This window comes from Pocillopora verrucosa, chromosome 12, assembly GCF_036669915.1.
Source record: "Pocillopora verrucosa isolate sample1 chromosome 12, ASM3666991v2, whole genome shotgun sequence".
NCBI classification, from domain to species: domain Eukaryota; kingdom Metazoa; phylum Cnidaria; class Anthozoa; order Scleractinia; family Pocilloporidae; genus Pocillopora; species Pocillopora verrucosa.
The window spans coordinates 3,831,512-3,843,273 of NC_089323.1; the positions used below are offsets into that span (position 1 = coordinate 3,831,512).

Below are 11,762 nucleotides of genomic sequence, written 5' to 3' on the forward strand. Positions count from 1 at the left end.
CTAAGCATAAAGTTTAATCAAATTTTTCATCAGCACAATTGCACTTTCCGGCATTGGTACTGATTTCAAGAGGTCATCAACATAGACATTGTGTCTAAGAGTGTCTATCGTAACCGGATCAAAACTTCCTTCATTGCCATCAGCGGTTCTCAACAAGGCAGAGTTAGCTGAGCGGGGTGAGTCGGCTGCTCCGAATATTATAGTCATCGCGTACTCTTGCGGTGTTTTGTCTATGCTTTCTCTCCACTACAGAAATCTTATTGAATCTTGGTCTTCTAGGCGCACTTTTACCTGGTGGAACATGCTCTCAATGTTCCAAACCAGGGCAACATTCTCCTGACGAAATCTCAACAAGACTCCAACTAAATTGTTCGTGTAATCGGGCCCCTGTAACAGATTCTTAATCAAGGACGTTCCTAAACGTTCTGCGGCAGCATCAAAGACTGTCCTTACTTTGTTGGGCCTGCTGCTGCCAGTTACTGCAAAGTGAGGTAGATATCACGTTCTGGGACCAATTTGGAAGTTTCTTCATCAGACAGCTTACGAGCATATCCCTTCGCTATGTAATCTTCCATCGTAACACGGTATTTCTCTTCGAGACTAGGATCTCTATGGAATTTTCGTCTCAAACTCTGCAATCTTATTCCTACATCCCTTCGGTTATTCGGTAGCTGAACATCGTCTCTTCTCCACAACAGCCCCGTCTCATGGTGATCTTCGTCGTTAAGTCTTGTTGTCTTACTTAGGATGTCCACGTACTGCTCGCATATGCTCTCTGGACAAGATAAAGACTCGGCGTTTACAATCTGCGTCCCCTTCCGTTTCAGCCTTCAAAGTGCTCTTTGTTCCAAACCCTTCAACTTTCCAAAACTTCTCTACTTGATCATATCAATTATTTTCACATATTACAAAGTTTACTAAAATGTCCCTATGTTTCTGTGAGCCATGAATCGTTCCAGTTATGACCTAACCCAGTGGGCCACGCAGAGCCTGCATTGGCTATCAGGCTTATTTGACTTTCGAACTTCAAAAACTTCATGTGCGTCACTAACATCCTTTCCAATGAGTACTGTGACCTTTATCAGCTTCACGTCAGGTATTTCGATGTCCGCTAGGTGTGGGTGTGACTTCAATTTCTTCCGGAAGGCACTCTCTGCGATATTGAACTTCTCTGATACAAGGCCTTCTTCCACAGTGATGACTTTTCCTTCTCCCCTAACGGATCGCAACTCGAATTCTACAACTTCAAACTCTTCATCTTCTTGTTGCAAGAGGGTGCCAACAGATACCACTTCCTTCCGACCTTTCAGACCTAGTTCATAAGCAACATCGGAACTGATCATGGTTCCACGTGAGCCATTGTCTAGCAACCCCTCAATGGTGATGAGCTTCCCATCGGACGATGAGATCTTCGCTGGTATCATATGGAAAAGTATGATCTTGTTCTTGGTTGGCTCTATTGCGGTTGCGTACTGCACTGTACCCCCTAAGTTCAGAGCTTGGATGTTCACCATTCCTTGGGTTTGGCTAATTTTCCGTAGGTTATTGTTCCCGTTCACGGGTTTGGTTACCTTGGTCAGTGTCTCCAATGTCTCTTCTTGGGAGATTGTGAAGAAACCTGAGGTGCCGTTTATCATTTCTACATGGACAGAACCTTGGGATTCACACCTGTCTCTACGATGTCCTGGTCTCATACAAACGTGACACAATCCATGGCGTTTCAAAATATCCCAGCGGGTTTGCAGATCTTTGTTTTGGAACTCGAGGCATGAGGCCAGTTCATGTGAACCTGAGCAATACAAACAGCTCTGTACTCCGAGTAAGGGTTTACTCTGTCCATCACCTGTTCCTGGCCTTCTGCCTGAGTCTTTCGCAGAGAAATAATTAGCAAAGGATGAGGTTTGCCTTGGATCCGGAGGTACTTTTGCTCTATTGGGTGGTTTTTTCTTGTTTGCTCTTGTCTCCCATGTTGGCATGGCGACCACACCGGCAAATCCCGGGTTATTCTTAATTGCAGCCTGTCGTTTGACAAACTTGGCAAGATCTTCCACACCTGGATTCTGTCCTTTTTCTCTGATGGAATACGATACGTCGGCCCACTTGTTGATCAAGGAGTCGGGCAGTTGTTCGGCGATGAGCTTCATTTTCGCAGTTGTGCTTGCTTCGCGTTCATAGCCCCCCTGTAATATTTTGGTGGCACACTGGAGTTGTTCTGCAAAGTTATGTAGACCTTTAAGATCTCTATTTCTCAGTTTCGGTCCCACTGTCAGCTATTCAATGCAGGCAGTCGCAACTGTAGCTGGTTGACCATAGCGATCTTCTAAATTCGCAACAATATCTTCATATGAACACCTTGCAGATCTTTCTACAACATCATATGCTTCACCTGTCACAAACTTCGGTATAAATTCGATTTTCTGTGCCTCAGATAATAGGCCATCTTCCAAAGTAGTCTCGAATCCTTCTTCTAAAGACTGGAAAGTCTGCGGCACTTCCACTAAATTCTACCGGCTGCATCGCTTGAAGCGTGGTTACTCTCAACAAAACTGCCTGCGTTGAATTTATGCCTGAGTATCGAATAAATTCAGGGGCTTTGGGGTTCAGTGGCTTAGTCTCCTGCTGACAGTTGGCAACCCACTTGGCTGTCTGTTCTTGTTTTGGTAGATGAGGTTCAAGAGAGAATCTGGTTTCATCTTCATTTCTTACAATCAAGTTATCTTCATTAGATTCACTGTCATAATCCTCTGAAGCCAGCAAATCAATTACCTTTTCTTCTAACTGAACTTCAAATCTCAATTCTTGAGAAAATTTTTGTTTTTGCATTTCGATATCAATTTTTTTCTTCTCCATTTCTGCCTGATACTGTGCTATCTCTAATGCCTGTTTTGCCATAGTTTCTTCAATTCTACATTACTTTTCAATTCCTTTAGTTTTGAAGATCTCGAAGATCTGGACGACTTTAACTTGGTTGAAGTTATCGGTGACAATTTTGGTTCCCCATTGGAGGATTTTAAACTATTCTTTTAAAAGTGAGGTGAACTCAGCCGTAAATAATCCTCAACTGTCTTTTCACATCGAGAGTAATCGTCATAAATTTTATGCTGAAAGATTATGCTGAAAACTACGACTGCGTGGACCCATGCCAGAGAAAAAACACAGCCGTGATGGTAAAGACCATGCATCAAAATGGTCTCCATGACATTTTACCCGTTCTATATACAGTTGCCTCCATCCTGGCCACAATTCCTGCAACCTCGTGCTCTGCTGAACGGTCTTTCAGCGCCCTTCGCCGCATCAAGACATTTTTAAGATCCACAATGGGACAAGACTAACCTAGCAGTTTCGCCGCTATTAACATTGAAAGAAAGTTTGCGAACAAGACAATGCAGAATGACATGCAAAGGATTATTGACATATTTGGGTCTCGAAGTAATCGGTCTTCATACTTCTTTTAGAGCTCAAATGGGTACGCTTTATCTCTCACTTCTTGATTTTGTATTTTAGAAATGTTGATCTCGCTTTACCGAAAATATTTGCACTATTTTGAACGCCCGTGCTCTCAAGGTATGGCGAAGAAAACTTGACGTCATGAAAGGATCATCTTTTGCATCTGTGATCAACAAGTTTTATTCGGGCAAATTATGTTCAGCCCCCCCAACAAAATTTTTCCCGTACGCCGATGTCGATTGTTGTAAGTCTTCTGATATCCAGTCGTTTTGTTTGATGAGGTGATACTGTATTGTGACATTCAGTAAGTATGGAGACGGCGCGGCTCCGAAAAGTACGCGAGAGAATCTGTAGATGACCAAATTGTTTGGATTATTCGCTGATTTGGCGACATCTTTGAGCCAAAGAATCTCGTAGCATCCCTGTCTTGAGTGTTTAGCTCTATTTGTAAGAACGCCTTTTCGATATCTGCTGTGAAGGTTATCTTGTGTGATCTGAAGGTGAGTAACAGATTTTGTAGTCTTTGTATGAGGTTAGGCCCCGTATTAAGGCAATCGTTGGGGCTTAATGCCTTCGAGGTTATCTTTGCTGAAGCGTCGTAGACGATTCTCACGGCTGTTGTGCTGCTTTCCTTGAAGACTGGAAAATAGGGTATGCAGTGCATGACTCCTTGATGTGTGTTCGGATCGAGGAGTTTTTCTATAAATCCTCTCTTGAGTTGATCGAGCTGAAGGTCCTTCGTTCATTCCCGGGTCTCGACACCAGTTTCGGAGATATCAATCAGACTGAACTGTGTATGATCTTGTAGTTATTCCATTCAGCCAAAGCTAACAGTATCTGATTAGTGAAGTACATAATGATGACTAATTATACGTACATAATTTACAGTTAATGTACTGATTTCATTACACTATTTGTCTTTTTGCCGACAGGGTTAGAATGCTAAACAATGATACTGTGTTTTTGGTGATATTTATTAGCATAAATAGGCAAAAGTGTACATTTTTAGATTTCACGCATCTGGAATCGGCGAGACATTTGTTCCCGAGAAGCATAAATGATCTCCAACTGAATAACTAAAACTCCAACCGGAACCTTTACATATTACAAGCAAATATGTCCGAGATAAAAGTCACAATCGTTATAATAACCTAACTAGGTGGACCTACATTCATAGAAATTTCAAACAATGTCTCATTGATGTCTCGTTATTAAAAAACGTCTGCAAGTTATTTTCTCTTCCTTTCGCGTCAAACAAGAACGTAAAGGAACTACACAAGAAATGAAATTAAATAGTAACTAAACCAACAAACCGTTCATCCATTTTTCATGTTCATTAACTTTCCTAACTTCTACAATATCTCCCATTTGCCATTTACCCTTTCCCTTTCCAGGCTGAGACATATTCCCATCTAAAACAGTTAATTTCGTTCAATTCTTATAAATTGTGCGTTTAAAATCAGGAGCAGTTTAGTCCACAATAGCGCGTAGTTATTATATGGCTTACCAAATCAATTTTATAAACATGGAAAGAGCAGAAGACAGCCTTAGGATTTGGCAAGAAATTGAGGAGCGAGTTCGCAGAGGCCTTGCCATACAGTATATCGGAAGAAAGTCAAACAGATAGCACCTCTCGGCATCTGGGTGATATTAATTTTGCCTTTCACCTTATCTTTTTGTCGACGGGGTAAGAATTCTATTTAACGGTACTTTGTTTTTATTTGATATTTATTAGCTTAAACAGGCAAACACCAAAGCATCTTTAACACCAAAGATGCTGAAAAGTTGCGTTTTTCTGATTCCATCTTCTTTTTTCCTTCAAATTACGCTTGATCAACTCCGAGAGAAGTCCATGGAAAGCAAAGTGCCTGTCGCATTGTCTGCTTTACTGCTAATCTTACTTCTTTGATTTTCCAGCAGTAAAGAAGTGGGTTCAAAGTGGAGTTAAAATATGTTAAAATAGTTGTTATTGCATCAATAACGAATACATGTAAAGGATAAGTTTTTCTATAGGTGATCACAGCCATTAATGTAAATCTTGGTACATAACAAACAACTAATGCTAACTGCACCCACAGTGCACTGCTTACTGCCTTTCTGTATCTTACCATGTTCAGTGCATTTTGTTGGCTCGGCTGTTGTTGAACATGATCTTGTACTTGAGCCTGATTATGTCTGAGAGTGCCAAATATCTTTGTATACGACGCGATTGAGATCACTGAGCATGACGGTATAACTATAATACTACACCAAAGGATAATTCGAGTATGTGAGACGGAAAATGATCCAGCGGCGACGCATAAAACCCAAAACGTAGCTGTTATGATACGTGTGCGCTTTAAAGTTACTATTTGTCTATATCTTATTCCCAACATCAGAGCGAGAAGTCTGTCCACACTTATGGCTGTCAAAGTCAACAAAGACACCCCACATAATGCAATACTTGATATGAAGACTGTGCCCCTTGCGTATCGACAAAGACTCCAGTGTTCGTTAACCAAGGACATCCAATAAGTAGCATGGAGAGGCTGGGAAACAAGACCAACCAACAGATCAGTTGTTGCCAGACAACGATACAAGAGTTTGGACGGTGGATGAAGGGAAGATTCCTTGTTAAGGGCAGCAAGGATTAGAAAATTCCCCAGAAATGCTGTGATGGAGAGGAAAATGTGAACTGCTGAGAAATAAATCGATTGTTGTTGTAACCCAACTACCGAGGAGGGAGAACATGGAAATACTTGATTTGCTTCAGTCTGTGTTCCACCCTCTGTTGAGTTTTCCGTCGAAATCATGGTGCAGCTCTTAAAACGGTTTTCCTCCTTTCGCTACGGATTTTCGGAACTACCGGCAACACGAGATAATAATTCTTCACAACAACCACCTGGCCAAGAAATAGTTAAATGTTATAATTCTTCATATCATCAACACTAAAAAACGTCTGCAGTGCATCCTATTCGTTTTAAATCGGTTGAACGAGCTTTCCGTCGAGGCAATTACATATTTATAGACATGCACCCGTCTTGAAATTTTGAGGGTATGATTTTCATCAATAAACCCCATAGAAGGTGTGCTTCTGGCTGATAAATGTCATTTAAGAGCGTACTTTAAATAAGAGCTGATAAAAATTTTAAAGATGAAGACATCTGTTAGTTTATGATTTTTTTAAAAACTTCTCTATAGATACAAAGTAGGAAAAGACTATTACATCTGTTAGTTTAATTGTTTGTTTCTTTGTTGTTGTTGTTGTTGTTTTTTTTTTTTGATAAAACTAAAAAAAAAAAATGGGAATTGGCCCGGCACTGTTTACCTAAATTGATTTTGAGGATATTTGTCGATCAGCAAAATTACTTTCCCGTTGAAAAATCGTGTTTAATAAAAAAATGCGAAAGTTTGTCATGTTTAGCCAAATGAGAAACTACAAAATGAATCAATTGCAAGTATCCAGAGCATATTCTTTGTTTTCGGACTTACCCGAAACATCTATCGACTAATCGCCTACCAGTACGTTGTTTACCTCCTCTTTGTAAAACTATAAAGAAGATGGAAGAAGGAAGTGATAAAAATTCAAATTATCCATTTCCTTCCTTCCTTCCTTTCTGTCCTTTCAGTAGAACATCCGCCCTCAGGCTGATGTTTCACTGATGAAACTGTCAGTCATTTAGAGATGGACTGACTTTTTTTGTTGTCAAATTGTCTCCATCCGCATAAAATAACTCCCGCAAAATGTTCATGCCACACGAAAAACAGCCATTTAGTTGACAACTGAAAATTAGTCCATAGACGTAGATGTCAAGAAATTTCTTAAAGGCCCATTTTCACCCTTGATGCAACGCGCGCCTCAACCCAATTTCCTGTAACACGAAATTCCCAGATTACTGAAAACCTTCTAAAGTCGTCTTTCGAAAGAACCATCCTGGACATATCGCCAACTTTTTTACAGGAAATGCATTCGCCGTTCGTCATTTTACAGTTTCCTAACAGTGTTTTGAATTTGGTCCGGAAGAATCCGAAGAAATTTTTTTTTTTTTTAGGTGTCACGATTGGATCTCTTCGTACCCTTTGAACAGTGTCGGCGAAAAGGACAACGTCCGAATTTTTTCACTTTCTAGAAGCGCTTGAGGATTCTAAATAAAGATAAAATATTTCCCAATATAAATTGGTATTTTTCAAAGAGAAATATGGAAAAATGTCAGACTGCCGGACGTTTAGTTATTCGTAAATCGTGACCGGTAGTGTCCGATCAAAATTTTCTATGTGTTACGCTTGGATCTCTTCGCACTCTGTGTACAGGGTTGGCAAAGCGGACAACGTTCCAATTTTTTCACTTTCTAGAAGCGCTTGAGGATTTTAGATAAAGGTAGAATATTTTCCAAGGAAAAATTGGTATATTTCAAAGAGAATCATGGAGTTATTTGAAGACCGTGTGCAGCCATGTCCTTGAAAAGTTTCAGTTTCAAGCGCTTGGATGGGTTCGTACTCTGTATGCAAGGTTAGCGAGAAACATCAAGTTCGAAATGTTAGGCTGCCTGGAAGCGCTTGAGGATTGTAAATAAAGGTAGAACATTTTCGTATAAATATTTTCTGGATTTCGAAGAGAAATATAGAAAAATATCGGACTACCGGATGTTTAATTATTTTAAGACCCTGTCCGGCTGCCGGACGTTTAGTCACTTTATTGCAGGAACGTTAGCGACACTGACAGTTTGCATTACAATTCTTATTTGCTGCTTTGCAAAGATAACAACCTCGATCTTTCGAGCGCAAGCTTCTCTCCACGGACAGAAAACTTCAACTGACCCTTGTTCCCATTTAACAAAGATGGCACACTTCAATTAAAAAAAAAAAATGATTTTTTCACACTCCTCGGAATGCTCGCAAGGATTTTCGTGTTCCTCTTTAGCAACAACCGATCCCTAAGTGTTTACATCAAGGTTGGAAATGGGCCTTTAAAATGAAATTTCGTTTCGTTATTTGAAAACATCCCTTCATCATTTTCTCTTCTTCTGGCTTCTGATCAGAATTTATAAAAGGAACCATGACAGGTGCAAAACATTACTTAACTGAACTATCACACCCTGAGAAAGCCATTTCAATATTTACCCATTATTCCATCCTCCTTAATTCCTCTCATTCTTATTCGAAGGGCAGCTGGTTGGGATCTTAAATTCTCTGCTTACATTGCTTTCGTTTTTCAAATTTAAAGTTTCTCTGGTGAACGCTGAGAAGCCAAAATTGATCGACATATTTTTACGAATTGCCAAAATGGATCAAAAAGTTTGATTCATATATTGAAGTAAAAACTGGATAGCGGACATGCCTATGAAAATGTCAAAATATTGGAATATTAAAGATGGGAAATTAGAAACACTGTATTTTTATCAAACGTAGAACATGAGGAGTCTTTTCTTAAGAAGCATTGTGCTTCTCCTCTTACAAAATCTTTTGCTTTTTCCCGACACGGATGAAAATTCAAGTATTCGAAGGTCTCTGTGTCTTTGTAATTCGTTTGGGTGTCAGGGGTCGATTTCCTATTAAAACTGTCGCTTTTGTACATTTTTGTGTCCAAGCATATAAATTCTGAGTCTGGTATTCCAGCCACGAATAGTGATTAATGCGCGGTGTACCAGAGTTCCAATTCAATTTTCTGAGGATTTAAAAATTAAAATGAAAATTTTAGTTCATTTTCATTATCCTCGTTTTTGCTGAAAACTGAAAACGACTGTAACAACCCATTTTTCAAAATTCATGTTTTTTTTCATAAAAATGTAAATTTTTTTCGATTTATTTTTGAAATAATGACAATGAAAATTTAACGAATTAATTTTTCGATTTTCCAACAAATCTAGGTTACGGGTAAAATGCAATTTTCCAAAAAATTGAAAACAGAATTTTTCTGATTCATTTTTCAATTTTCCGAAAAAAAAAAAATATGAAAATTGAAATGCTTTTACGAACTCAATTTTCATTGATCGGTGACCTGGGATAAACATACGCCGACACGTATTGGTTGTATCCCTGCACAACATGCTGATCGAGATCCTACCGGCATATGGTATCTCAGAAGATCTCAGGTAAATACAGAACGACTTGCGTTAGGTTTTCGGTGAGTTCCTAGATCATAGTTTTGCGCTCTTTTCTCGCGTTTGATCAAGCACATGCAGTTCTTGTTTGTATACCTCAAACGCTGTTTTCGATGCCTGTCTTCATATAAATACAATTTATGTTACAGCTTGAAAAGCACTATTCCTTTGGTGGAGGAATTGAAAATATTGGCAAAAGCTACTTTGCCGTTAAAAAAGTATCGAGCTCCTGGATAATAATAATAACAACGACGCGCAAAGCACATTGATTAAGCGTGGCCTTTAAAACCCGTGCTAACTATAAAATTGAATCTAAGTCTGCTCTGGAGATTAATGTCCACTCCAGAAGAGCCTAATTACCCCGATTTCCATACATAAATTAGCTTAAAAACCAAGTAATCCTAATAATATAGATTATTCATATCTTTTATGATAGCTAGCATGTCCTTTCCTCTTGCACTTATGGCGCTAGTTTTATTTAAACAATGAACTCGCACGCATGCGTGTCTCCAGGGGAAAAGATATACCTCCATGGACAGCAAAGTGCTTGTCTGATCGTCTGCTTCACTGCTTTTCTCACTTCACTAATCTTCCAGCAATAACGCAACGGGTTTAAGGTGGACTTTAAACACACTAATTAAAGAGTCGTCATTCCAGAAGTGACGAGTAAATGTTATAAATAAGTCCTCCAGATGATCACAAGTGCTGGCAATGTTAAACTTGGTGCATAGCAAACAACCGATGCTAACTGCGCCCACAGTGCACTGCTCACTGCCATCCTGTATCTTGCCATGTTCAGTGCAGTTGTTTTGGCTCGGCTGTTGTTGAACATGATCATGTACGTGAACCTTTTACGCCTGAGAGTGCGCAAAATCTTTGTGTACGAGGAAAATACTAGTATAATTTTTTTAATTGTACAAAAGAGGTATTCAAGAATCATGGTTCAACCATGGTCAACATAGAAACTCCACATAATGTAAAGCGTATTATAAAGATTGCATCAGTTACGAATCGACAAAGGTTCCACTTCTCGTAGAACCCAGGACAACCAATAGGCAAACATAGACTGCTGGGCTAACAAGACCAACCAACACATCTGGATTGTTGCTAGACAACCAACATACAAGAGTTTGGAGGATGAATGAAGGGAAGATTCCTAGTTTAGGGCAACGAGGATCAGGAAATTCCCAGAAATGCTATAATGGAGAGTATTATGTTGGCTGCTGTCAGAAAAAAGATGCGATTTGTTCCTACTTTTCCCCAAATAAGTGGGATGGAGCGCATTATTTCCTGATAAGTTATCGCTCGTCTTTCATGTGCTGTTGATTTGTTTCCCACCAATCATTCTGCAGCTAAATGAAACGGTGGTCCCGTTCCCTTCTTGCTATGGTTTCTTCTGAAATTGCTTGGTAACAGGGGGGGGGGGGGGGGGGTGATTTATTTTCAGAATGGCACCCAACTATGAAACAGTTTAAAACTCTTTTCCGTCAAGTGATAATATCGACATAAGGATTTTCCTCAATGCATTCCACACGTTTTCAAAGAGATTGAACGATTTGTCTGTCAGAGACTGTGAAATAACAATTACAAGAGTCCATTAACTAATTTTTTCTTGGGAGTGTTTTTTGTCAATCAAACCATACCTTAACGTGTGCAAGCACAAAGGTGGTCCATCTGGTCAACAATTCAATTGAAAAACGAATTTTTTTCAATAGGAACTGACAAACATTTTAAAGATGAAGACGATATGTCTAGCTATTATTTGATTGATACGATAAAAAAAAAAACTTATCTGTTTATACAACAAAGTAGACTTTGATAAGGAACGGTCAACTTGTTAATTGAACCGAACTGACAAAGCCATACAACGCTGTATGTGGCTTATACTTCTGCCCACATTCTGTAAAAATCAGAAACGGTTTTGTGGAGAAAGTTCTGGAGAACAGTGACGAAACCGCAGCTAGTGAAGCACTTTAAACAATAAAACTAGCTTTGACAACTTCTCCCATGTTTTTAGTCCAGATTAACAGTGCCAGAATTTTGCTCATTGCTGATGAATCGCAATAACGTGGCGGCAATTAATTCTACCTTTCCAATGTTCTGTTTGTGGACAGAGTTAGAATAGTAAACAATGGTACTGTTTTTTATTTTGATATTTAAAATAGCATAATGAGGCAAAACTAAAGCAGCTAGAACACCATAGATGCTGAAAAATCGCGTTTGGTAAAACATCGT

General features: G+C 39.3%; 1 protein-coding gene and 1 pseudogene across 1 annotated transcript; both read right to left on the reverse strand.

Moving 5' to 3' along the window:
• Positions 1-888: 888 nt before the first annotated feature.
• Positions 889-3,295, reverse strand: LOC136277398 (uncharacterized; annotated as a pseudogene).
• A 1,975-nt stretch (positions 3,296-5,270) lies between these two features.
• On the reverse strand, positions 5,271-6,239 carry LOC136277399 (melanocyte-stimulating hormone receptor-like). The gene has a single exon (XM_066159428.1). It carries the CDS (start codon positions 6,237-6,239, stop codon positions 5,271-5,273), a length of 969 nt encoding a protein of 322 aa, XP_066015525.1.
• Between the last annotated feature and the right edge of the window lie 5,523 nt (positions 6,240-11,762).